The sequence below is a fragment of the Vipera ursinii genome (assembly GCF_947247035.1).
Source record: "Vipera ursinii genome assembly, chromosome: 16".
Taxonomy (NCBI): Eukaryota; Metazoa; Chordata; class Lepidosauria; order Squamata; family Viperidae; genus Vipera; species Vipera ursinii.
This window is the reverse complement of record NC_139529.1, coordinates 7081970-7109344: the sequence shown is the minus strand read 5'-3', so window position 1 is coordinate 7109344 and position 27375 is coordinate 7081970. Positions and strand designations below refer to the sequence as shown.

The window sequence follows — 27375 nt, the reverse complement described above, 5'->3', positions numbered from 1 at the left end:
TGCTATCTTGGCCAGCTTCCCCAATTGACCTCCAGGTTAGTGAATCAGGTCCCAGAATTCCTTAGCCCAGCCAGCCATTTCTCAGTTGAGTGGAAAGTTGTAAGGGTACTCTCCGGAGGAGGAGGAGGAAGAGGAGGAGGAGGAGGAGAAAAGGAAAGGAAGAAGAAGAAGGATGGAAGGACAAAGAGCAAACCTGTCAAGCTCCTTGTGGGAATTAAGTCATGGATCCTTCCTTGGCACACTACACTGCCTAGAGTAGCGCAGGAGATCAAGTAGTAGGCAACTGCTCCTTTTTGATATTTTTACTTTCCTTCCAGTTGAGTCTTCTTCTTTCTTCTTCTTCTCCTTCTCCTTCTCCTTCTTCTTCTTCTCCTCCTCCTCCTTCTTCTCCTCTTCCTCCTTCTCCTCCTCCTCCTTCTCCTTCTCCTTCTCCTTCTTCTTCTTCTTCTCCTCCTTCTTCTTCTCCTTCTCCTCCTTCTCCTTCTCCTTCTCCTCCTTCTTCTTCTCCTCTTCCTCCTTCTCCTCCTTCTTCTCCTCCTTCTTCTCCTTCTTCTTCTCCTCCTCCTTCTCCTCCTCCTTCCTGCTTCCTCCTCTTTCTTCTCCTCTTCCTTCTTCTCTCCTCCTCCTCCTCCTCCTCCTCCTCCTCCTCTTCACATTAAACAAAATCTGGTTCTCCTCCTCAACTTGATGACAATCGGGACCACCGTCCCCTGATGGAGCTGGCTCAAAGCTGAACCCTGCCGATCATTTCTTGCCCGGTTGCTTTTGAACTTGGTCGAAGGGAAGGGATGCTCACATTTTGAGGCTGATGAAGGACCAGCTCGCTCTCCTCCTAGCCTGCCCAGCGATCTTATCAGCAAAGTGATAGATGTTTGCCTCAGAGTTTACATCAAAAATTATTCCCGGGTCTTCCTTGAAATGAATTATGGCAGAAGGAGTGAGGCCGAGGAGAGATAAAGCTTTTTGAGTTCTGCAATATATTTTGTTCCCCCGGTTTTATCTCTTGTAACACAACCGTCCTCCATCTTGTCTTCCCGCCACACGCAGCCACCAAGTGTCACAAACGGATGGCTGTGCCGTTGCACCCACGGAAACACTTTTTTTGCTCTTTTGTTAGAAACAGACGCCTTCTCCCAAGGTATGAACTTGCCAGGCTGATAATCAACTTGTTTCCTTAGCCTGCTAGGCGTGTGAACACGCAAGGAAAGGTTTCGCAAATCTTTTTTTTTTTCCAAATAAGGGCATCCCTGAGCATAATAAATCAGCCGTCTATCAAATCAGACCTACTGCCTTATTTCACCCAAGGGACGCAAACTCCACTCCTGGAACTCAGCACCATCCAGTACAAAGGCGGGGGGGAGGAGGGAAGGCTGGCCCTAGCACTCCCCCCGCCACAAAATCTGCCCCAGATTTCTAGAGATCCCCAATCCCCAAAAGAATTTGGCCAAGATCTGGTCCCAAGATCTCCTACAATCCTATAGGGGGAAGAGAGGGGGGGAACACCCCACTGAATTATCAGGAGATTTTCAACCTGAGGACCCAGATTGTTGGGGGCAATTAAGCTGACTTTGTAATAATGCCGCTTGGGGGTGTGTAAAAGCCCTAATAAGCAGGCATATACATAGAATGAAGGCTACTGCTAAGCTTGTAAGCCACCCTGAGTCTTCGGAGAAGGGCGGGATATAAATGGAATTTAAAAAAAAATGGAATTAACCTTCTTCTGCCGGACGGTTGAGTTTGCGTCGTTGGCTCCCAAGATTTTTAGTCAGGGTTGTTTAGACGGCTTAATTTCAAATCGGTTTTGAGCGACTTTGGGTGTCCTCCAGCTAATCCTGCACCAGGCGGTTGTTGAGTGACTCCTGCCCCCTTTTGCGACCTTGGGAAACGAAGGATTGCAGTCCTTAAGTGAATCCTGCGGTTGTTAAGCGGATTTGGCTTCCCCCATTGACGTTGCTCGTCGGATGCCGGCTGGGAAGCTTACAGATGGTGGCCACGTAAGCCCAGGACAGGGCAGCCGTCATAAATACGAGTCAGTTGCCAAGTGCCCGGATTTGGATCATGTGACCCTGGGGATCTTTTTCCGTGCTGTTGTAACTTTGATTGGTCACTCAGTAAGGACTAGTTGTATATTATGGCCATCCTTATCTAGGGTGTGTCCATCTGCAGGGTCTCAAGTGGAAAAATATTTCTCATTGTTGCCACTAAGTATGTTCCTTAAATATTCGCATCTCTTAATACCTCTCTTTATTTAAAACATATGTTGTGCCACTAAGCCAAGCTTCTCCTTATTTCTTTTTTCTCTTTCTTTCCTTCCTTCCTTCTTTCCTTCCTTCCTTCCTTTTCTTTCTTCCTTCTTTCTTTCTTTCTCTCTCTCTCTCTCTCTTTCTTTTTCTTTCTTTCTTTCTTTCTTTCTTTCTTTCTTTCTCTCTCTCTCTTTCTTTCTTTCTTTCTTTCTCTCCTTCCTCTCTCTCTCTCTCTTTCTCTCTCTTAAATGAGATCTTTAAGATGATTAGAATGGAAAGAGATGGCAAATGGCTCTCTTCTTTCGCTTCTCTTTTCTGATGCATTGGCTGTTGCTAATGAGAGGCCCGCTTGATCAAGAAAAATGCAGTTTATAAACAAAGCAAAGATATTGAAATTACTTGAAAGAGCAGCAGCATACATCATAACACGGGAGGTGGGGGGGGTGGGGGGAAATAAACACGTGTGGCTGGACCTCGTTCCAAAATTTATCACTTCAGAAATATTTTCATCTTCTGCCGCTTAACGCTTGACTTCAGAGCCACCCCAAGGAACGTAGCTGGCAACGGTTTCAGAATTATACATCTCCTCATTGTCATTCCTTGTATAGGTGACCCTCGACTTACAACGATTCATTTAGTGGCTCTTTGAAGTCACAACGGCACTGGGGGGGAAAAAAGGGACTTATGACCATTTTTCGCACTTATGACCTTTGCAGCATCCCCGTGGTCACGTGATCCAAATGGGGACGCTTGCCAATTGGCCCGTCGTTATGACGGTCGCACTGTCCTGGGGTCACGTGACCCACCGCTTGTATCCTTTCCAGCTGGCTTCCGACCAGCAACATCAAGGGTTCGTTGAACGACCCCAGGATTCGCTTAAGAACGGCCTTGTTTTGCTTAAGAACTGTGGCAAAAAAGATAATGAAATGGTGGGGGGGGGCGAAATTCACTTAGCGGGTGCCTCGCTTTGCGGTGGAAGTTTTGGGCCCCTTGGTGGCGTAACTCAAGGATCCACTGTACACAAGAATCTAGTCCGCTAAAGTTCAGTACTAAATCGGCACCAGATAAGAGTCAATGGGATTCAGGAGGGACCGTTGGTGGCAACGTAACGACTCTAAGCTAGTGGCACGTTTAACTCCGCCTTCTCAGCTCTGCCTGCTCTCCTCCTACAAAACCTGCCTGTTTGATGCAAAGACCGCTTATGAGTCTTGCAAGATCTCCAGTACCCCTATTAGAATCTGGACAGCCATTTCCTCCACAAAGGGCTCCTTTTCAAGCATTGGAATTATCCCTCAAGATTTTGCCGATTTTTGAATCGCGGGGGGGAGGAAGCGTCTTGTTGTTAAGAAGGAAGATTTAAGCCTTAATAAAATCAGCTGCCATTTTTATAGCCCCCAGAAAAAGAGGCCCTATGTCTCAATTAAGCACACATAATATAAAGTCTTAAGGAAGCCACATAATAAGCTTAATGTGATTATGTCCCCGGGCAAAGCATAATTTAAAGGAAATCTGATTCTCTTAATATCTCGTTAACATTATTGGGGGGGGGAGAAAAAGAAACAGGTTGGGAGCCAGTTCCAAATACCCCTGTCCCCCGTAGAACAGGGCCATGAATAGAACTGGCCCAGGGCCAGCCCAAAAAGGTTGGATCAGCCCCATCGGCATCCTATCCGCTTGGCTAAACATTCAACCAAGCCACGCAAAATGGAACCTCCAGACTGATTTCCTTTGATGAACGCGCAAGCCTTCTGATCTGGAGCGGTCTGGTTTTGATCAAAGCCAGCCGGGGTCCACAGAAACGTGACATCCATCAAAACAGAAAGCGAGTTGTGTTATGACAATCACATCAGAGCTCTCTCTAGAATCAGCTCTTTCCCAAGCTGGTGTGCCTGCCAGATGTGCGGAGGTTGCGGCATCCTGGAAGCATTCAGCCAGCCCAACTGGCGAGGGAGAAGGCTTTAGACACCCACCGTGCCTTGGGAAGGTGCCCTCGGATGGGGAGAGTTGGGAGAGGCTGGCCAGGCTTCTGCTTCCCCCAGATCCTTCTAAGAAGAGACCTGGAAAGACCTGAGCTGTCCTTTGTCTCTGTGAATCATGCCCAGATCCGGCACGCACCTTGTAACACACCGCTCAACAGCCCCCAGGTAGCACATGGTGACTGGCTTTCTCTTTCTGACACCCAACCTCACTATTAAAACACTGAACTTATAAAGGACTGACTAGTTATGGGGAAAAGCTTTTTAACCATCTCTTCCCCCAAGCCCTGTTGTCAAGGCAGTTGCTTTGACCAGCAGGCCATCCCCTAGGTGGGGGTGATCATCTCCTCCTCCTCCTCCTCCTCCTTTCCTTCCTTCCTTCCTTCCTTCCTTCCTTCCTTCCTTCCTTCCTTCCTTCCTTCCTTCCTTCCTTCCTTCCTTCCTCCTGCCGTCATTTAATGGTGGCTGCTCTTGGGTGCGGAGATATCCTCTCGATCCCCATTCCATTGTTGTGCCGGGGCTTAACAGAATGTTAACCTGGTAATAGGCACGGGGCTTTCCCATTATGTGTCTTGCTATTGAGCGGTTCTGCATGGCTAGTTAAGGAGGTAGAGCAAGAAGATTAATGAAAGCTGCCTAAAGCCAGAGGATGAAGGAGCAACTCTCCCCCCCCCAAGAAGGCATATTAGCACCAAAGCAGAGTGCTGCTTTCCCCCCACCCCCTTACTCCCCCTCCACACACACACACACACACACACACTTCTCCTCTACCCTGCAACCTTTGAACCCCTTTCACTTCAAGAGCTGCCAACAGAACTGACAGTTTGATAGATGTGGCTTTATGGGTCAGTCTTCCTTCCCACTGAATTCGCCTCCCCACCCCAAAAAAAAAGAGGGGGGGGGGAAGCCCTCCTCGGCACACAACAACTTTCTCCAGCATGGTTCAGGCTGGGTTTGTGTGGCAGTTTCTCTGATGTTGTTTGCTTGCTTCTGGGGCGATAATACCCCGGGCGTTTCAAGCCACAGGTGGCTGCCATGAGTCGTAGTTTGCACCAAGGGGGACTGTGATCAGATGAGAGTTCAGAGGGGTGCAGTGGGGCTGAGCTGCGGACCTCGTAATAATTGGCTAAATTGGTACGTAGCCCGACTGCCTGCCTAACAGTTTGGGCAGGCTCACAACCATCCATGAAACGACGTCCATTAAAAAACAGAAGTGGGGGGGGGGAGGGAGAAATCACAATCTTTTCATCCAAGAGAAGAAAATATTTGTAGTTGGGGGTTGAATTGTGTGTGGGCTTGTTGCTGCTCTCTGAGCTTGATTGCTTTCTCGCAGACTTTTCATTACCAAAGTAGATAACATAGTGTTAGAAGGGAGTGGGTTAGGAGGAGGAGGAGGAGGAGGAGGAGGAAGGGGGGGAGGAGAAGGAGAGGACAGTGGGGTCCTTGGTGTTCTTTGAGCTTGGGGTTTTTTTTTTTCTTGCAGACATTTCATGACCCAACTAGGGAACATCGTCAGTGCTAGTAGGGGACGGGGTTTTTTCCCTCCTTGTAAAGAGATTAAACTCGAGTTGATTGTTTCAACTCTCGCTCACCTGAATAAAATGCTTGCCTGCCAGTTTCCACCACCATCACTATCAGCGCCTGTGAAAGGGGAGAAGACCTGAGCTTAAAAGAATAGATTTTTTTTTTCCCCTCCCGTTGCAAACAGGGTTAGAGGCAGCTTATGTGACTAGGAGCCACGGGCTTCATTTAAGATCATGAACTGGGCTAGGAGGCCTTGGCACTGGTCCTTGTATTCCTCCTCTTGTAATGCCCATTGCCTTATCCCACTGATTGCCAGGTGAGGGTAAACGCCACCCCCCCACCCCGGCCCAATTGGTACGGTCCGCCCGTTTGAGAAGGAAATTTGTTTTTCCTTATTTACTTTATTACAGTGATTTATACCCTGCCATTTCTCCTGAAAACGCTTTCCAGTTAGCTGGGCCGTCTTACAAAATCTATAAACAGATGGCCTTAACCTTTCGCAAATCAGGTTAACAGTCTGGAGATGTTGAAAAAAAAAAAAAAAAGAGGGTGGGTGGGTGGGAGATTATATGAGGTTGGTCCGTAGCCTTCCAGAAAATGGGAAGCAGACTCATCAAAACAACCCCAATATAAACTGGAGTAGAAATAAATAATAGAAATGTATGCCTGCCGGTTCACCCTCCCCACCTGACCCCTAAGCTTTTCTCTCTCTTTTTTCTCCAAGTTTCCCCACCTGTAAAATGGGAGTATTGTTTGTGTAAGTCTCTTTCTGAGACTCTCTCTTTGATGTCCTGAGTTATAGGCTCTCTGGAGTAGATTACTAATAGGTTAAATAGTAAATAAGTCATTGAGAAGGGATGGGTCCACGCTTCGCACCCAGCCCTGGCTACAGAGAGTTCTCGACTTATAACCACAATTGAGCCTGGGACACTGTGACCCGTCATAAAGGCACGCCACTTGTGAAGCGTCCAAATCTTATGATCCTGGAGGTTGTTGTTAAGTTGTTTAAGTTTTGAAAAAGAGTCCTAAGTCGCTTTTTTTTCAGTGCCGTTGTAAATTTGAACGTCAGTAAACAGTTGTTAAGACAAGGACAGCCTCACCGCCTCTTCAGAGGGCTAGGAGGCTGTTTTGATCAGTTTGCTATCAGTGTGCGAGCTGTCTAAACACCCATTTTATTTTATTTTTTTAACCTTACAAAAATCAAGACCCTAACCACAACTAGACTTTCCCAGTCCTATATCTCTTCGCTCATCAGCCAACCTCACTGGATCCCTCTTTCCCCAAAAAAAAAAAAAAGCATCCATGCTTCCTCCAACTCCCTGCATTTTAGCTCTTCCCACCAGAATGCCAAGATCCCCAAGGAGAGACCCATTGTCTTAGCTTCGTTCATCACGACATCAAAAAGATGTCGAGACTCCGGAAAGAGTGCAGAGAAGAGCAACAAGGATGATCAGGGGACTGGAGGATAAAACGTATGAAGAACGGTTGCAGGGACTGGGTAGGTCTAGTTTGATGAAAAGAAGCGGGTGACATGGTAGCGGTCTTCCAATATTTGAGGGGCTGCCCCAAAGAGGAGGGGGTCAAGCTATTCTCCAAAGCCCCTGAAGACAAGACAAAAAACGGATGGAGAGAAGCCACCTAGAACTAAGGAGAAATGTCCTGAAATTAATCAGTGGAACAGCTTGCCTCCAGAAGTTGTAAAATGCTCCAGTACCGGAGACTGGACAGCCATTTCTCTGGAGTGGTATAGCTGGGGGTTGGGCTGGAAGACCTCTAAGGCCCCTTCCAACTCTCTCCTTTGGTTATTGTTCCATCCCTTTCAAAGTCTTTCTCCATCGAAAGCGTCTCTTCCCTGTCAAAAGTAGCGTTCACCGGTCCTCTTCCTTTGGTCCCCTCTTCTCCCTCCGCCGCCCATTTAATTACGCCGCCCAATTAAAACCTCCTTGCCATGTTCGGATTCTCGTCTCCTCGGACTTGAGTGGGTCTGACATTTACAAGGCTCGGCTCTCAAGCAGACAATGGCGTGATTGATGAGGTGCAGACGCGGGAGGAGAAGGAGCCGTTCCTCGCTGCTCACAACAACGGTGGGAAAGGATGCTTAGTGCAATTTGGTTTATTTATTATCTCTTCCAAAAACACCAGGGGAAGCGGGGCAGTTGAGGAGATGCAGCTCGGAAGGGGACAAGATCCGCAGCGTTTTTGGGCCCCTTGTCCTATTCTTCAAGACCTCTGACCTCACGAAAAACAACAACAACACATAGCTTGAAAAGCCATGGTTAAGAATTTCCCCTGCCTGCAAAATCAACAATTTTTTGGATCTTAGGGCAACGTGCAAGACTTTATAGGTTTGGACCCCCCAAAAGAAATTTACACCCCTGGTAGAGAGAATAACACACAGGCCTTAAATTTGAAGGGATGACCCAAAGAAGAGGGGGGGGGTGTCAGCCTATTCTCCAAAGCACCTGAAGGCAAAACAAAGAAGAAACTGGTGGAAACTAATCAAGGAGAGAAGCAACCTGGAACTAAGGAGAAACTTCCTAACGGTGGGGACAATTAACCAGTAGAACACCTTGCCTTCAGAAGTTGTGGGCGCTCCAACACTGGAGATTTTTAACAAGAGATTGGACCGCTATTTGTCTGAAACGGTTTCCTGCCTGAGCAGTGGGTTGGACTAGATGACCTCCAAAGTCCCTTCCAACTCTTCTGTTATTCCATTAAATTACTTGACTGACTGTCCAAAGACTGTTTTTATAGTCCACTCAGCTACCGCAGAGAAGGATGGACATCTTCTGTTAGTCCTTGCTCCCCTTCTCCTATTTCTGCAGTTTTCTGGAACTCTCCAGCACAGGAAATGGACAGGGACTCCTCACCAATCCTGCTTCTCAGAGTTTGAAGTCAGCACCGTATAGAATTGTCACTTTTTGAGGGGCTTAGATGGAGATCTCTGGACAAGCTCCTTCACTGATGTTTGGTCCTTGGGGAAGGTGAGGGGAAGGAGGTTGGATGAAACACCGCTAGCCTTTTTGTGCAAAACCAAGGGATCGTTGTCCGAAGCTCTTGAGAAACCAACCCAACACTTGGGTTGAGAAAAATTCCTCCTTAATTCCAGGTTGCTTCTCTCCTTGACTAGTTTCCATCCGTTGCTTCTTGTCCTGCCTTCAGGTGCTTTGGAGAATAGCTTGACTCCCTCTTCTTTGGGGCAGCCCCTGAGATATTGGAAGACTGCTACCATGTCACCTCTGCTCCTTATTCCCGTTAAACCAGACATACCCAAGGGTACATCTTTCAGTTCAAAACGAAGTTCCTGAAATTAATAAAATCAAGCCCATTTATTGGCATCCCTTTGTTTAAAGGTGATCATAATCTCAAACACAAGAACAGGTGCGTGCATCGAAAATCTGGTGCTGGCTGTCATCGTTGGACTTGTAAGTTTTCACCCCAATTTGGATAACCCCCCTTTAAATAATCTGGGTGTAAACCCACCACCGCCAAGCTGAGATTCTAGATGCTCCCGCGTGCCGAAGACCCATCGCTCCCTCTGACCGGTGCGAGCACGCACGGCTAGTGAGATGTGTCGCCCATGATGGATTGAACCCACCACCTCCTCTGCACAATAAGCGTTATTGACATCCCTGACTGGGTAATGGCCTCCGAAAAGGGCTGACTCTTTCAAAAGCTAAAAATAAGAATTTGAAATAAAGTTCCGCGGTCTGCTTCTGTCAGCTGTGAAAGGCCCCCAAGTAGAAAAGGAGAGATAAATCACTGGAAGAGGGTGAACGGTCAAAAGCCGGGCAAAGGCGCCCTACTAACAGTCTGCCTGGTATGGAAGGGTGGGTCACTGGCTACCCACTAGGCTGCCATGCCCCTCCTCTTTTCCCCTGGGCTGTGTCCATATTTGGGGGGGGGGTGTTTGCTGGAGCCCATGTTCCAAATAAAAAAAAAACCTATAACCCAAAATTATCCCTTTAGTATCCAAGCTTGGGAATTTCAACCCCTAGGTCAGTCATTCGTCCATCGGACCAAAATTGCAAATTCGTAATTCCCGATTAGCCCGGGATAATAAGGTTTAATCAACACGCCGTGATGAAAAACCCAAGATCTCCTGTTTGCTGGCCGCATATTGGTTTATTTGGGGTTATTCGGAGAATTAGCTACTGTAAATAAGAGTTCAAATCTTATTCACTCCGGGAAAAGTAGATAAATCTCCGTTTAAAACGAGGAGGCTATTGTCGTAGATGAATTCATTCAGACGTTTGGACCAAATGCATTTTTTTAAAAAATAATAAAAATTAAAATGGAGAGAACGGCTTAATACATGAAATCTGAATTGCCAGTGTGTGAATGTTCGTTGAAATATTCATCGTTCGTAAGAGTTTTTAAAGTTGCGGTCAAGATGAAATGTTTGTGGGACACTTTAGGAAGTTCGGTAATGGCTGGGTTTTCTTTCTGTGACAGGAGAAGGATGTCAGTTTTCCTCTTCCCCCGTCTGTTCTGGCGATGGTATGCAAAGCTCACCATCTGTGGGTCCTCTCCCCCCCCGCCCCTCCCCACAACACAGTCACACACACACAAGCACACAGACGGTCTGTCGTGCCCACCCTCGGCTTGCTGAGGGTTTCTGGGTTGGCAGCTCGCAAACCTTGCAAGGGGGGGGGAGAAATAATTGATTTATTTATTAGGAAATTTAAGTGTCGTCCATCTCGTAGCCAAAGACGCCGGTCGTTGGGACGTTTCCCTCGACTTAACAATCATTCATTTACTGACCGTTCAAAGTTACAGTGGCCCTGGAGAAAGCAAACTTGTGACCGTTTGCCCCACTTAAGGACCATTGCGGCATCCCTGTGCTTTATTCTTATCTTGGGAAAAACTGGTTAAAATGCCTTTTTATACACAAGAGTACTGTAAAGCTTTTGCCAACCTCACCATTTTTGTTCCTTGTCTTCCTTCTTCCTTCTTCTTCTTCTTCTTCTTCTTCTTCTTCTTCTTCTTCTTCTTCTTCTTCTTCTTCTTCTTCTTCTTCTTCTTCTTCTTCTTCTTCTTCTTCTTCTTCTTCTTCTCCTTCTCCTTCTCCCTCCTTTCTCCTACCTGACAGGTCATGCAATATTTAAGCTCACCTATCTCAGCAACCACGATTACAAGCATCTCTACTTTGAATCCGACGCGGCCACCGTCAACGAGATTGTGCTGAAGGTAAGGGCCAAGGAGAGGTGTGTGGGGGGGGTGCCCCATTTTAAATCCTTTTGACCCAGCAGTTGCCAGATGGCTTAACCAATAGGGTAGAAGTTGGGAGGGGGGGTCCTTCCATGTGTTGCCAGCCAAGATTCCCAGCCTTCCCTGATTGGTTAGTCTGGTTGAAACAAGTGGCCTTCTCTTTCTTTCTTTCTTTCTTTCTTTCTTTCTTTCTTTCTTTCTTTCTTTCTTTCTTTCTTTCTTTCTTTCTTCCTTTCTTCTTTTTCTCTCTTTCTCTCTTTCTTTCTTTCTTTCTTTCTTTCTTTCTTTCTTTCTTTCTTTCTTTCTTTCTTTTCTTTCTTTCTTCCTTTCTCCCACTTGCTTCTTTCAGGTGAACTACATCCTCGAATCCCGTGCCAGCACAGCCCGGGCGGATTACCTGGCCCAGAAGCAAAAGAAACTGAGTCGCAGGACCAGCTTCAGCTTCCAAAAGGAGAAGAAAACGGGGCAGCAATAAAGGCCGGGCTGGCCTGGAGCCAAATGGAAGAGACACTGGCTGCTCTCGGGGCTGAGTGGGAGATGCCCTCGGTTGCCTGGGACCCGCAGAGAGGTTTCTGGCGCGGCGGTTGCTAGCCGCCGCCAACCGCAGTTGTGAATGTTCGTTTTACAGATCAGCATGAAGACGGCCAACGTTGTTGGCCATGGGTGTCGTCCTCGGATGGAAATCAAGAGCCATATCAACCCAAAGGAGAACGGACCGCTTTCCGAGGCCTCCAGGAAGGGGCCCGTCTAGGCTTGATGTCACAAATGAATTTCTCTCTCTCTCTCTCTCTCTCTCTCTCTCTCCCTCCCCGAGTTGGTTTGTTTTTTCTAGACCTCTTTCCTCTCTAGAGTCAGTGGGAAAGCTGCCGCAGGCTGGCTAAGGGAGCCCAGACAGAGGCTGAACCCTGATGGGGGAAACTTTGATCTGTATCACCTCTCCCCTCCCTCCCTGCCTTCTTAGACACACATCCCTCCCCCACCCCCAAGGGTGATCGCTGGCGGTGAAACGATCCATTTTCTTTTAGGGAAATGGGGGAGGAGAAACCCTCCACCACCAAGCCAACTTGTAGTACAAATGTACCCCCCTTTTTATTACTAATAAATTCCTTATACTCTTTCTCAGTATTTATGGCAAGGCTTGATTCTTTCGGTAAGCGGAGGGGATGTTCTCTGTACAGAGTGGGCCAGGATTATTTCTGGATTTTTCAGAGTTGGGGAGAGGGGAGAAGAGGAAATGTCTTAAGAGGGGGGATGGAATGGAATAAATAGAATAAGAATTAGAAAGAATAGAATAGAATAGAATAGAATAGAATAGAATAGAATAGAATAGAATAGAATAGAATAGAATAATAGAATAGAATAATAGAATAGAATAATAGAATAGAATAGAAAATATGGAATGGAATAGAATAGAATAGAATAGAATAGAATAGAATAGAATAGAATAGAATAGAATAGAATAGAATAGAATAGAATAGAATAGAATAGAATAGAATAGAATAGAAAATATGGAATGGAATAGAATAGAATAGAATAGAATAGAATAGAATAGAATAGAATAGAATAGAATAGAATAGAATAGAATAGAATAGAATAGAATAGAAAATATGGAATGGAATAGAATAGAATAGAATAGAATAGAATAGAATAGAATAGAATAGAATAGAATAGAAAATATGGAATGGAATGGAATAGAATAGAATAGAATAGAATAGAATAGAATAGAATAGAATAGAATAGAATAGAATAGAATAGAGTAGAATAGAGTAGAATAGAATAGAAAATATGGAATGGAATGGAATGGAATAGACGAATGGCTGCAGGACTTGGGTTTGGCCAATCTAAAGAAAAGAAGGACTAGGAGTGACCAGGATAGCAGTATTCCAGTATTTGAGGGGCTGCCACAAAGAAGAGGGGGTCAACCTATTCAACCAAAGCACCAGAGGGCAAGACAATAGTTGGAAACTGAACAAAGAGAGAGGCAACCTTGAATTAAGGAGAAACTTCCTAACAGGACAATTAACCCCTAGAAATTGTGGGCGCTCCATCACTGGTGGTTTTAAAGAAGAAGCTAGACATTCACTTGTCTGAGATGGTATAGGGTCTCCTGCTTGAGCAGGGGGCTGGACTAGAAGACCTCCAAGGTCCCTTCCAGCTCTATTCTATTCCATTCCACTCTATTCTAATTGCAGGTTACTTCTCTCCTTGATTACTTGCCATCCATTGTTTATCGTCTTGCCTACTAAGTTGTTTGGCTGGTGTCAGCTTTGATGGTGTCCAGTCATCGTGTTCCTTGGTTTCCTCTTGTGCTAACGCTTCTAAAATGTAATGGCTTTCTCCAGCAAACTCTTCCACATGACATAGCCGAAGTAAATAAGATGCAGTTTCGTCATTTTTGCCTTCTAGTGACATGTCTGGTGTTAGCTTAATCAGAGATATTCGATATAGGCTTGTGTTGGAGAAATGCACATCTTGCTTCCCTCTGCCCCCCGCCCCCCCTGTTAAAGTCCTCATGTTCTCCTCCCTTGAATGGTCAGCCAACACTGGACATGCAGGAAGCTTTTGATCCGTGTCATTGGGGGTACACCCATCGTCTTTTTTTTTCCACCGCAAGGGATGCTGGGAAGCTCCGTTGAGTCGCCGAAACGCCAGATAATTAGAAAAGCTGAACTAAAGTTGGCTATTGCCAAGAGGACGCCATTGTGTACAGTAATGAAGCAATTATTAATGAGCGGCAGCGCGGATGTCATTAATTTCAGCTTTTAAGGATCACAGCATAAGACACGTTAAATGCTGAAACGCAGGCCGAGCCACGACGTGATTTATAAACAGGGAACGGCTGCAGCTGAGGATGGGGTGGGGCCGGGCAAGGCGAAACAGCTGTTAGGAAAAGTTGTCTTCCCCGTTGGTTCCTCAAACAGCACCTTAATCGGCTAGACATGGTTTGACATGGTGGCAATAACGTATTCGTTGTTTGGAGTGGAGTTTTATTTTTATTTTTTTAGGGGTGGTAAGAATGAAATCAGGGGTTGTCTACATGTTAGGCGAATACTGTTCCTCTGAGACGGATCCGGAAGAGGAAATTAATCCCCCCTACTGGTTTTGTGGTCTATCGCCAAGACTTGGAGGAGAAAGCAACAGGTGCTTTTCAGCACCATGGAGAGAGGCACCATCAGAGGTCAGGAGGTTTTGATGCAACAAAGTTGGCTGACTTTTCATGGAGGGAGACTTAACAGCTCAGATACAAAATGTACCAAAAAATAATAATAAATCAAAAGCATTCTGATCCCAGGTCCCTTTCAGGCATGGTCACCCGCACCAATAATCCATTATTATTATTTTTCCCTTCAGCCCTCCTCATTTTCCTTCTACGCTTATTCATCAAGGCCACTTCAGGCACCCAGCTATATTTTGCATCTCTGTTCTCTCGCTGATACACAGACATCAGCCAGCGGTCCTGAGGACTAGTGTCTTGCTGAATCCCAACACAAATGCAAATGGCAAAAACAAGGCAATCATCGACTGCAAGGCCTGGTGGTAAATCACTTTTCCCAGTGAACAAAGGGTGGAGAGCTGAGGGCTACCTATATATTTTTTAAAAAAAAAATGCATTCAGAACTCTCAAGTCTTGTTTCTTTTCTCACCCTGAGCTGCCTCTTGCTTTCTCTTCCACTTAATTAAGGGGGTGGGGGAGAAACAAAGGCCACAAAGTGCTTTTCGGAAGATGGGAGGACGGCCTGCAGATGTCCAAATGCTTGTCAATCTGGACCTTTCCAATTTATAGCCCAACACCTTCATTTGGAGAAGAGCCCGCCACTCTAGCTGCCGAATGCCAGGTCTTGCTCAAATTAATAGCAACTCTTCCCTTTCATTATTATGATTAAAAGGACGTCGGTGAAGGTTGAAGCCTCTGCTTGCCGTGGCTTAAAAGCTTGAAGACGTGAGCCGAAGATCACTTCGTTTTCCCCTGGCCGGTTTGTGATGACAGCTCAGGATAATGTAGGAAGAATCGTAAGAGGAATGATTGCAGGAATTGGGGATATCTAATCTAACCATGAGAAGGACCAGGGGTGACATGACAGCAGTATTCCGATATTTGAGGGGCTGCCACAAAGAAGAGGGGGGTCAAGCTATTCTCCAAAGCATCTGAAGGCAGGACATGAAGCAACGGATGGGAACTAATCAAGGAGAGAAGCAACCTGGAACTAAGGAGAAATTTCCTGACACTAATTAACCAGTGGGACTACTTGCCTCCAGAAGTTGTAGGTGCTCCAGTACTGGAGGTTTTCCAGAAGAGATTGGACAACCATTTGTCTGAAATGGAATAGGGTCTCCTGCTTGAGCAGAGGGGTTGGACTAGAAGACCTCCAAGGTCCCTTCCGACTCCGTTATTCTCTATTCTTTTTTAACCAAAGTGCCATGAAAAACGGATAACCTGTGGATTACCCACAGATAAACCAATGGCGAAAATTAAAACATGACCCCAAAAAAAAATTGACCGTCAACTTACCCACGTGGGTGGCGTATTTTGCTTAAACATTCAAAGGTCGGCTTTTGCGCAGAGGGGTTCAGCCTCAAGTATGTAACCGCAAGCTTAATTAAATCCATCCATTTGTATTAAACCACGACTCCATAGAAACAGACTGCTCCGGCTTCTCCTTTTTTGGAAAGATCAAGACATTTCTAAAATTGATGCAGAAGAGAAACGGAGAAAGTTAAACTGAAGAAGGGGTTAGAACGTTCAAGGCCGTTACAATTTATTTGATCAAAGCTGCTTAAGAAAACCAGAGTTTTGCAGAAGGGGTGAACTAGGCTGGGGGGCAAAAACATCCACAGATCAGAGAGAGGAGTTTGATCGGAAGAGACGGGAGGGGTGAGACAGAGACTCTGCTAAAAAAATAAATAAAACCAGCAGCTGTTGATGCATCCAATCTCTCTAAATTTACAAAATTCACTTTGAAAGCTATCTCAGCCAGTGGGTCCTGCACACTCTCTCCTGACAGCAAATTACTGATGTGTTATGTGCAGTGCAAAAATGTAAGGGGGTGTGTGTGTTCCCCTCCTCTTTTAGGTCTGTTTGGAATGGATTGACAATCAACTCAATTGGATCACTCCGAGCTGTACAATTTAAAAAAAACAAACCTCTTTTCACTTTCTCCATGCAGCTGGATTGTGCTGTGGCCTTAAGCTATTAGTGTATCCAATTACATAACCAAGCAAACAACCTCACAACCAAAATATCAACACAGGAAAGGCTTGTTTACCCAAATAAAGCAAGCTGGAAATTCTCACTTTGGGGCTGGTGTAGGCTTCTAAAGTTACTTATCTTATCCAGATTTTTTTTTTCAAGTTTTACGCTCTCCACAGGCCGTGATATACAACCTTCCTAACTTCGGATTGTTCTGTGGCATATTGTGTTAATATTATTTATCCAGCCTTACAAGTAACTCAAGGTGGTCAGCATATCTAATACTCCTTCGTACTCCTATTTTTCCAAGAACAATCACTCTGTGAGGTGAGTTGGGCTGAAAGAGAGGAACTCGCTCAAAATCAACCTCATTTTTCCATGCCTAAGGCAGGACTAGAACTCACCGTCTCCAGTTTTCTAATCTGGTGCCTACAGACACATACAGACACTCATAGAGAGAAAGGTATTTTTTCCCAGTGCCACTGTAACTTTGAACAGTCACTAAACGAATCAGTTGTAAATTGAGGACCAGCAGTACTCCTCCCCAAACATTGACCCAATCGGCAGGAAGTAATCAGACTGAAATTTAAGTCTCAGCTGAAAACTTCCTAGCCACATAGAAAAGTGGCTTCTTTTTTGAGAGCGTGAAAGTATTATATATATATATATTAAATAACTCCTGTTTTCATTCCCCTTCCTGCTCTGTTCCACCTTTCCTCCCCTCTCAAGCTGAGGAGGTGGTCTCAAGAAACTCTGCTCTCCTGTTCTCCACTTGCTGTAATGATTCCTGACATCCTGTTGGCCATCTTGCCAAGTGTCTTCCTGAGAAATGGAGGAACAGATTGTCTTCTTGACAGCAAAGAGAAGGAAGGGAGGGTGAAGCGGAGAAAAAGAGGGAGAAAAGCTGTATCCACACCCAAAATCTCTCTCTCTCTCTCTCTCTCTCTCTCTCTCTCTCTCTCTCTGACACACACACATTCACTCTCTTTCTCCTTGTCTCATTTTTCTCCTTTCTTTTTTTTCCCTCTCTCTACCTATCTCTCTCACTTCCTGTCTGTCTTCTTTTTTTCTTCCTGTCTCTTTCTTTCTCTTCCCCCCCCCCTCTTTCTCTCTGCCTCTGTCTTCCTCTCTTTCTCTCCTTCAAGCAGACAAGAGGCTTCGATGATCCATGGTGCTCCAAACTTCGCACAGCCGTTGGTTTTCTGGAAGTTTCTGGGCTTACTCTGAATTTTGGAGCAGTGAGGGGAGGCTCAAACCCAGATTGCAAGTGCCTCTTCACGATTCCTTGCGAAACGTGGGAAGAATATCTGAAAGCTAATTGGTCTCCCCTAACGGGCAGTTGTCTTCATACTGCACATCAACTCACCTGGAAGGAGAACTGTGTCGACTGTGGTTAAGGCTGTTGTGAAAGCCAACAGGTGGCATCAAGCTGCGGTACGGCTTGGGTTGGTGTCACAGGCGTCAGGAATGCATCCATTGGGTTTGGCAGGATGTGTGAACCGGAGGCTGTAGGAGAAAAGCAGGCATTGCTGGGGAGTGGAGTGAAGCGAGTCATCAGCCTAGAGTCGTTGCATTCCCACAAACGGTTCAATCCAACCCCTCTTGAATTCCATTAAAGTCTTATCAAGGGCCAATTCCATGCTGTCCGTTGGTTAAACTAGATACATTTTCTGAACTGCCTGCTTAACTAACGGCCCTTTTTAAAAGGTGGGGGGCCATTGTTAAGAGAGAGAGTTTGGTATACTGGTTAAGGCATCAGGCTAGAGAACTAGGAGAAGGTGAGTTCTAGCCCGGCCGTAGGCATGAAAGTCGGCTGGGTGAATTTGGGCCAGTCACCAGGAGACGGTGAGTTCTAGTCCTGCCTTGGGCACAAAGCCAGCTGGCTGACCTTGAGCCAGTCGCTCTCTTTCAGCCCTAGCAAGAAGGCAGTGGCAAACCATTTCTGAAAAACCTTCCCAAGAAAAGAGCAGGGACACAATTGCATGGAAGGGAGGAGAAAAAAAATAATGCATGTTCAACTTCAATTCTATTATCATATCAACAAATTCTGTCTCCGCCCCCTCCTTCCCCCTTTAAAACTCCCAAACTTCTCTTTCTGGTGGATGCAATTCTCTGCCTATTTACATAAGTACCCGAGGCTGTTTTCCCATCTTTATGCATTAGCTTGGCGTAAATATACGAGAAGTATTTCAACACTAATTCTGTTTGAAGACATTAGAAGCGTGTCTGGTATATTCCTTGCTAAAAGCACGTCCCCTGAGAAGTACCCGTGGTGTTCCGTTTCGTTTTTTTTAATCTACATTTATAGTTTAAACGTCACATTTCTAAGTAATCCAGACCTGGAATTCGAATGCTCCCTTTTTTTTAAAAAAAAAAAAAGCTTTGAAAATTTATAGTGTTTATCTCAAACGTTTACTCAATCTTACAAAATAATTTGCGCTCAGCAGAGAGGGCCGAGGAGGATTGGGGGAACGATAAGAAATGGGGAAATTGTTGTTTTTTCCCCCTCTCCTTCCAATGAATAGGGCAACGTTTTGATTTGGCATACTTTTCTATGGAGTTCCCCTTTCTCCCCCCCCCTCCTTCACAAAAAAAGTCTATAGGATATTTCATCAATGTGTATCGCTTTATATAAAAGCTTCGTACGATTGACTCCATTATGTGTGTTTTTAATACAGATTGCCTGGGAAGAGTTTTAATAAAGGAGACTATCTGTAGCTCAGCGTTGCAATGAAGGATCCTTGGTGCTCTCTGAGCTTGGTTGTTACGGTACAGACATCTCACGATCCAACCGGCTAACATCATCAGACTGGCCGTGCCCAGTTCCTGCAACCGTTCTTCATACGTTTTAGTCTCCAATCCCCTAATCCTCTTTGTCGCTCTTCTCTGCACTCTTTCCGGAGTCTCGACATCTCTTTCCTGAGAAGACTTTTGTCCTCTCGGGAAGACGGTCGCTGATCTGTACCCCATGGAAGAACTCAATGGAACGAAGAGCGACCTACATTTTTCCCCCTACAAAATCTGGGTCAGGTTGGGGGGTCTTTTCGATGCGAGTAGCTCGCACCAGATTGGAGTCCTTTTATTAAATTCACCAGCCTGTTCGTTGGCATTATTCCACCGCAGGGACCCTCTTCAAGCCATTACTTCTTCTCCAGGAGGTCTTCTTAAATGCAACTCTGCCTTGCTTTCTCAGACTCCATTCTGGCTTGCCAGTTGCCTCTCTCTCTCTCTCTCTCTCTTTCCCCCTCTTTCTTTCTCTCTCTCTCTCTCTGTCTCTGTCTTTCTCTTTCTCTCTCTTTCTGTCTCTCCCCCTCTCTCTCTCTGACTCTCTCTTTCTGCCTCTCCCTCTCTCTCTCTCTCTCTCTGTCTCTCCCTCTCTCTCTTTCTGTCTGTCTCTCTCTCTCTCTCTTTCTGCCTCTCCATCTCTCTCTCTCTCTCTCCCCCTTTCTCTCTTTCTGTCTGTCTTTCTCTCTCTCTGTGTCTCTCCCTCTCTTTCTGTCTCTGTCTTTCTCTCTCTCTCTCTCTCTCTCTCTCTTTCTGTCTCTCCCCCTCTCTCTCTGACTCTCTCTCTTTCTGCCTCTCCCTCTCTCTCTCTCTTGTCTCTCCCTTTCTGTCTCTGTCTTTCTCTCTTTCTCTCTCTCTGTCTCTCCCCCTCTCTCTTTCTGTCTCTGTCTTTCTCTCTCTCTTTCTCTCTGTCTCTCCCCCTCTCTCTTTCTGTCTGTCTTTCTCTCTCTTTCTCTCTCTCTGTCTCTCCCCCTCTCTTTCTGTCTCTCTTTCTCTCTCTCTCTCTGTCTCTCTCTCTCTCTTTCTGTCTCTCCCCCTCTCTAACACTCTCTCTTTCTGCCTCTCCCTCTCTCTCTGTCTCTGTCTTTCTCTCTCTCTCTCTTTCTGCCTCTCCATCTCTCTTTCTCTCTCTCTCTCTCTCTCTCTCTCTGTCTCTCCCTCTCTCTCTTTCTGTCTCTGTCTTTCTCTCTCGTGCACAAACACCCATCTGCGTTCTAGACAAAAAAGAAACCCAGCGCTTAACTTGGAAATGGAGGGTGGTCTTCTTACAATGAATTCTTCTCCAAACTCCTAATGCTGAAGGCCTTCTCGCATGGTTGAAGTTTCTCTCTTCTTTTTCTTCTTCTTCTTCGCATCTGAAATCCTTATTATTTGCCAATAAAGTCTCAGATCTCTCCCTATCTGCGGAAAGGCTGCCCTCCCACCGAGAAACAGAAGGCACCCCCTGCCCTTTCTGATTAGAATCGCTTTGCCCCCAGGTTGCAAGCCAGCCTCCCTCTTCCAGGAGGAGACCTACTGATGAAAATCTAATCTAATTACTGCAATGGCAGGAATTGGTTTGTGGTAATGACACTTGGTGTGTTTTTCCCTTGGCAAAACGTTCCTTCGCTCCCTCCCTAACCCTTTCTTCTTCCCTTCTTCCCTTCCTTCCTTCCTTCCTTCGAATGTTAAATCTTTTGAGAATGTAAAAAGCTGGCTGTTTTAATCAGAGAAATGAACATATCTAGAATATACCGAGGTATATACAGCCTGGAGGCTGGAAAGCGGGAGACCGTGAGTTCTAGTTCCACCTTAGGTGTGCAAGATGGTTGGGTGGCTTTGGGCCAATCCCCAGGAGACGGTGAGTTCTAGTCCTGCCTCAGGCATCAAAGCCAGCTGGATGACTGTGCCAGTCACCAGGAGACGGTGAGTTCTAGTCCTGCCTCAGGCATCAAAGCCAGCTGGATGACTGTGCCAGTCACCAGGAGATGGTGAGTTCTAGTCCTGCCTCAGGCATCAAAGCCAGCTGGATGACTGTGCCAGTCACCAGGAGACGGTGAGTTCTAGTCCTGCCTCAGGCATCAAAGCCAGCTATGTGACTTTGGACCAATCCCCAGGAGACGGTGAGTTCTAGTCCTGCCTCAGGCATTAAAGCCAGCTATGTGACTTTGGACCAATCAGCAAGAGAGCAGACCTCTCGTAGCTGTCCACCAAGTGTTTTTGTTAGCTGCAGTGGATGCTGGCTTTATTTTTGCAACCTTGTGGGGACCTCCGGCCATCTTGGAAAAAGCTTTTTGGGACACCAGGCAAAACCTCTAGCCGATCACTCTTGGACGTACGCAGCCGAAGTGTGCACAAACTCACTCCTGTGTCCCGATTCACGTTTTATCTTACTTACAGAGTCAAGGTCATCGGGAATGAGCTGCTGCGGTTTTCTGCCACTGAGGATTCAGCAGAGGGAAAGGAAAGAAAGACGAGGGGAGAGGAAGTGTCTTTCCGCGTTGGGAATTCAGAGGTGCAACGCCCCAGGGGAAGCATCGCCATCGCCTGCTGGACTCCACACATTAGTCATAAAGAGATGTGCTTGGAAGTGGAATGGGCCGGTCTCGGGGGAAACCGGTGCAAATGCTGATCTCTTGAATTTCCAGTTAGGGAAAGAAAAAAGAAACAAAAAAGGAAAAGGGAGGGAGGGAGGGAGGGAGGGAAGGAAGGAAGGAAGGAAGGAAGGAAGGAAGGAAGGAAGGAAGGAGGGAGGGAAGGAAGGAAGGAAGGAAGGAAAGGAAGGAAAGAAAGAAAGAAAGAAAGAAAGAAAGAAAGAAAGAAAGAAAGAAAGAAAGAAAGAAAGAAAGAAGAGAAAAGAATATTTTTAACTCAGGGTTGAACTGTGGGATCCTTGGTGCTCTCTGACATTGTTGGTTTTCTTAGAGATGGCACTGATGATCTTACCTAGTTGGGTAATGAAATGTCTGCAAGAAAAGCACCAAGCTCAGAGAGCATCAAGGGAAGGAAGGAAGGAAGGAAGGAAGGAAGGAAGGAAGGAAGGAAGGAAGGAAGGAAGGAAGGAAGGAAGCTATAGCCCTTGGCTTAACTGTCACAACTGACCCTGGAATTTTGATCCTCTCTGTGGCCATTAAGCAGATTTGATTGACTGTATGACCACCTTGACCATGCTCGTAAAGCAAGTCGCAAGGACTACAGCTGTAGACAGCGTTTCATACTGAGCACGCTGCATCGTGCGGCCTAATTTTGCAACACCTTAAAATCATTAGAATTCGCTGCCTTTCAAACCTTTCGCCTCCCCCTTTGATCTTCAGGGCCTGTTTTTAATTTATTTTAATTTATTTTTTTCCAGCAGAGAAGCCTTTAAAAATAGATCTCTGCTGCCATCCACAGGCTGCTGTTCTTAACTGCTCCACCCTCCTCTCCCCTTTCCCCCCCCCCCCCAGGAAAGAGAAGCCACTGAAGGTCCTACCATGTTGGAAAAGAGGAAAGGAAAGGAAAGGAAAGGAAAGGAAAGGAAAGGAAAGGAAAGGAAAGGAAAGGAAAGGAAAGGAAAGGAAAGGAAAGGAAAGGAAAGGAAAGGAAAGGAAAGGAAAGGAAAGGAAAGGAAAGGATGGAAGAAGTAAAGTAAAGTAAAAGAAAGGAAAGGAGAGGAGAGGAGAGGAAAGGAAAGGAAAGGATGGAAGAAGTAAAGTAAAGTAAAAGAAAGGAAAGGAGAGGAGAGGAAAGGAAAGGAGAGGAGAGGAGAGGGGAGGGGAGGGGGAGAGAAGAGGAAGGTGGGAGGGAGAAAAAGAGAGGAAGAGGAAGAGGGAAGAAAAAAGGAAGAGAAAGGGAGGATAGGAAAGGGAAAGGAAAGGAAAGGAAAGGAAAGAAAAGGAAAGGATGGAAGAAGTAAAGTAAAGTAAAAGAAAGGAAAGGAGAGGAGAGGAAAGGAAAGGATGGAAGAAGTAAAGTAAAGTAAAAGAAAGGAAAGGAGAGGAGAGGAAAGGAAAGGAGAGGAGAGGAGAGGGGAGGGGAGGGGGAGAGAAGAGGAAGGTGGGAGGGAGAAAAAGAGAGGAAGAGGAAGAGGGAAGAAAAAAGGAAGAGAAAGGGAGGATAGGAAAGGGAAAGGAAAGGAAAGGAAAGGAAAGGAAAGGAAAGGAAAGGAAAGGAAAGGAAAGGAAAGGATGGGGAAGGGAAGGGGAGGGAGGGGAGGAAGGGAGGAAGGAAAGAAGCAGGGAAGGGAAGGGAAGGGAAGGAAAATACAACAAAGGCTGCTTGGTTTCTGAATCCAGGCAAAGTCTTCCTTGATGTGGGGTTCCTTCATGTCCTTCATGTCCTTTGAATTATTGAACCCTCCAGATAAAACCAGAAAAATCTCTGATTTGATAGCAAAACTGAAATGGAGCTGATTTCATTCATTCACTTGAAAGTTTGGGGAGTGTTTCCCCCTTTCTTTCTTTCTTTCTTTCTTTCTTTCTTTCTTTCTTTCTTTCTTTCTTTCTTTCTTTCTTTTTTTTTCCCCACAACAGATTTCCTCCAGTCACAAAATGAGATTATGACTGTAAATTAAAGTGTAATTAGGCTTTATGCTTTTATATTCATTAACTCTTCCCTGTTAATGATGCAAAGGCTGGCGGTGGGGAGGGGGGAGGGAGGGAGGGAGAGAAGGAAACGGAGCCTGATGAAAATCACATCCAGAAAATATAAATGTGATTCAGATAATGGCCGGAATGTATTGTTCCTTGCACGTAATTAAACAAATGCTCCCCTTTAAGCTTGGGAATGGGGATGGAGGTTGGTTAACCCTGGCCCCGTGAATCTGAACGCGAGTGGGACGAAGCGGTTGCAGGGCGATACACACCTGGAAGACAAGCGGGAATCCGTTTTGGAGTCACACCTGGGCAGGTGGGACCATGGCTTGGGAGGTGAAGGGGGGGCAGGTATTGAAATCCCCCAGGCAGAAGGTAGAGAAGTGACTTCAGAATCGATGCGTGGACAGCTTCAAACAGATCTGATGCTTCTTTGTTTAAAAGGTGAGGCGGTCTCAGTCAAGGCGAACTCTTGAAGGCAGCCGGGTGGCTTCTCGGCAGCAGCGCTGGAAAAGATTAACAAAAGAACAGAGTTGGAAGGGACCCTGGAGGTCTTCTAGTCCAACCCCCTGCTCAGGAAGGAAGGAAGGAAGGAAGACAGAAATGAGAGAAGGAAGGAAGAAGGAAAACCGAATAGCAGAAGAACAGAGATGGGAGGGACCTTGGAGGTCTTCTAGTCCAGCCCTCTGCTCAAGCAGGAGACCCTGCACCATTTTGGACAAATGGCTGTCCAGTCTCTTCTTAAAAACCTCCAGTGATGGAGCACCTAAAACGCTGGGAGGCAAGCCTAAGGATTAATTGTTCTGACCGTCGGGAAATTTCTTAAGTTCTAGGTTGTTTCTCTCTTTGATAAAACTTCCTCTGTTGCTTCTTGTACATTAAAAGTGACAGCGTACACAGTTGGATTGGGGTGTTTATTGGACTGGATATTTGTTGTGTGTGTGTGTGTATTTTTTTTATAAATAATTCAAGGTGGTGAAGATGGATAATGCTCTTTCCTCCACTTCTTTTCCTGTGAGGTGGGTTGGGCTGGGAGTGAGACGGAGTAGCCTGCGGTCATCCAGCTAGTTTTCGTGCCTAAGGTAGGACTAGAACTCACCGTCACCTGGTGATTGGCCCAAAGTCACTCAGCTGGGTTTTATGCCCAAGATGGGACTAGAAATCCCAGTCGCCTGTTTTCTAGCCTGGTATCTTCACCACTAGACCACACTGTCTCTAAATGTTCCTTCCTTCCTTCCTTCCTTCCTTCTTTCCTTCCTTCCTTCCTTCCTTCCTTCCATCCTTCCTTTTCCTTCCTTCCTTCCTTCCTTCCTTCCTTCCTTCCTTCCTTCCTTCCTTCCTTCCTTCTTTTCCAACAGGATAGGACCTTGAGCTGCTTCTCTTGAGTGAACAAAAGCAGAATCTGCCATGAAAAATGTTGGGGACCACCAGCCAAGAGAATTCAACCAGGGGTTCATCTCCCCCAGGGTATATTTTGCCTGCCTCCCCCTCCCCAAAAGACAAGAGAGTCCTGGGCATCTCTGAGCTTTTTGGCTGGAGATGCGTTTCCCCCCCCCCCCCCGCACCCCGCCGTCCCCAAATTCATCCTTCCAGGTATATGATTTAATGAAAGGCACAATAAGAAGTGAGACAATTAGAATTTCTGCCTCATTATCATGGTAATCTTATCAGTGGGATAATGAGGTATTAATGGAGATTTAATGTGCCTCTCATAACACAATCCCTTGGAGAAAACTCATAAGGAAATTGCCGTAAATCCACTTAATGACAGAAAGGTCCCCCAACGCCATCTTCAAGGGGATGAAAAATGTGGGCGGTGGGCGATCGAGATTCAAGGTCATCTGGTGAGGGAGACCCGGCCAAGGTATGGCCACGGGCACTCTTGGCCCCCACCTTTCACAAAAGGCCTTCCTGGTGGCAAGGAGTCCCTTCCAATCCCTTCCTCTACTTTTATTTCCCTTCCCTTCCCCTATCTTCCTTCTCTTCCTTTCCCTCCCTCTTTCCTTCCTTCCTTCCTTCACATCCTCCCTCATTCCTTTTCTGCCTTCCTTCCTCTCCCTCTTCAACCTTCTCTTTCCTACCCTTCTATCTCTTCCATCCCCTTCCTTCCTTTCTTCCCTCCCTCCCTTCCTCACCCCTCCCTATTTTCCTTCCTTCCTTCCTTCCTTCCTTCCTTCCTTCCTTCCTTCCTTCCTTCCTTCCTTCCTTCCTTCCTTCCTCCCACCTACCCATGCAGGACTTCAGCATGCCGGAGTATTTTTCTTTACTGAGTTCTAACTGGTGAAGGTTTTTCCTCCAAAACGGCGCTTACCCTTGCAAAGAGGGAACGGTTAAATAAAGAGAAAAGTTGTTCGCTACTACTGTCCTTTTTTTGCACTTTTTCTGTTCTAACCACGGCTACTTCTCGCTCGTGTTTTCATTTGATTCCCTGCTGTTCTGAACTTCAGGGGGAGAAGACCAGGCTAGGATAGTTTCAGAGGAAAATGCCCTTGTTTACATATGGAATTGGGTATGTGTAGTTTAACGAAGAGAAGGGTGAGGGGTGACAGGATAGCAGTGTTCCAATATCTCAGGGGCTACCACAAAGAAGAGGCAGTCAAGCTGTTCTCCAAAGCGCCCGAAGGCAGAACAAGAAGCAACAGATGGAAACTAGTCAAGGAGAGAAGCAACCTGGAACTAAGGAGAAACTTCCTGACAGTTAGAACAATTAACCAGTGGAACAACCTGCCTCCAGAGGTGGTGAATGCTCCAACACTGGAAGTCTTTAAGAAGAGACTGGACAGCCATTTGCCTGAAATGGTGTAAGGTTTCCTGCCTGAGCAGGGGGTTGGACTAGATGACCTCCACGGTCCCTTCCAACTTTATTATTATTATTATTATTATTATTATTATTATTATTATTATTATTATTATTATTATTATTATTTGAATCAATCAATCAAAATTTAAAAATAAATCAGAGTGCCCTTGCATTGCATCCTTTCTAATATGGAGACCTGCAGGAACTTAAATCTTTGGACTTTTTGTGTTGAGGTGGGGGGGGAAATGAAATCGTGATACGGATTTGATGATGGCTGATATTTACAGATTATTTTAAAAATGGAGTTTAGGTTGTAACGGTGAGCTTAGGTTTTAGATGCGTTTGCTCTGAAAGAAATGGAAAGTCATTCTTTTCTGTGTCTCTTTTTTCCCTATTTTTTTATTTTTATTTTATTGCACCCATCAGCCATTTTACTTCTCTGTTCTGTCTTCTATTTTCTCTTTTGACTGTTTTTTCCCCCTCAATATAAAATATAATAGTTACATGGGAAAAAAAAAGAGCACAAACTGAGCTGTAGTAAGAAGACAGGGCCGCTAGCTGGCGATCTTAGGACTGCCAGTCTAATAACCCAGAGGCTTTTATAGCCAAGGATTAAACTTATTTCACTGTTAAGCAGAAATTTAACCAGGATTCCTGAGCTGACGGCCACCTTGCCTTGCTGCAAGTCAAAGCCTGCAACACATTCCTGCCGTGGGACGTAAAAAGGCCTCTTCCTGAGCAGAGCGCAGGAATGTATTAATCTCATGTATTTATCTGCCTCAATTTATAAATTATCGATCAATTAATGGAGGAGAGAAGCAACCTAGAACTAAGGAGGAATTTCCTGACAGGCAGAACAATCAATCGGTGCCTCCAGAAGCTGCGAAGGCTCCAACACTGGAAGTTTTTTCAGAAGAGACCGGACAGCCATTTCTCTGAAATGATGTAGGGTTTCCTGCTTCGAGCAGGGGGGTTGGACTAGATGACCTAAAAAGATAAGTCCCCTTTTCTCCGTTTTAGGACACTGCAACTGCAACATAAATATGAGCCGGTTGCCAAACATCTGAATTTTGACCACGGTGGTAAAAACGGTAATCAA

General features: G+C 45.8%; 2 protein-coding genes across 8 annotated transcripts in view; one reads left to right on the top strand and one right to left on the bottom strand.

Moving 5' to 3' along the window:
* The window catches only part of MAPKAP1 (MAPK associated protein 1), a 75635-nt gene extending 63559 nt beyond the window's left edge, over positions 1-12076 (top strand). For 5 of the 7 annotated variants that reach the window (XM_083375125.1, XM_083375126.1, XM_083375130.1 and 2 more), the window contains 2 exons: positions 10836-10933; positions 11304-12076. In XM_083375125.1, the coding sequence (XP_083231251.1) occupies positions 10836-10933; positions 11304-11429 (224 nt within the window). In that variant the 3' untranslated portion in view covers positions 11430-12076. Of the gene's footprint in view, positions 1-121; positions 1202-10835; positions 10934-11303 lie in introns of those variants that run through there. The other 2 variants (XR_014493915.1, XM_083375128.1) reach the window with 2 other exon arrangements.
* LOC310647713 (uncharacterized protein) overlaps positions 1-15789 on the bottom strand; it is a 38043-nt gene extending 22254 nt beyond the window's left edge. The window contains exons 1-3 of the mRNA XM_083375204.1: positions 15465-15789; positions 10667-10828; positions 5812-5860 (exon numbers count right to left, since the gene is read on the bottom strand). Coding sequence (XP_083231330.1) covers positions 5812-5860; positions 10667-10828; positions 15465-15494 — 241 coding nt within the window. The 5' untranslated portion in view covers positions 15495-15789. The remainder of the gene's footprint in view (positions 1-5811; positions 5861-10666; positions 10829-15464) is intronic.
* Positions 15790-27375: the final 11586 nt, after the last annotated feature.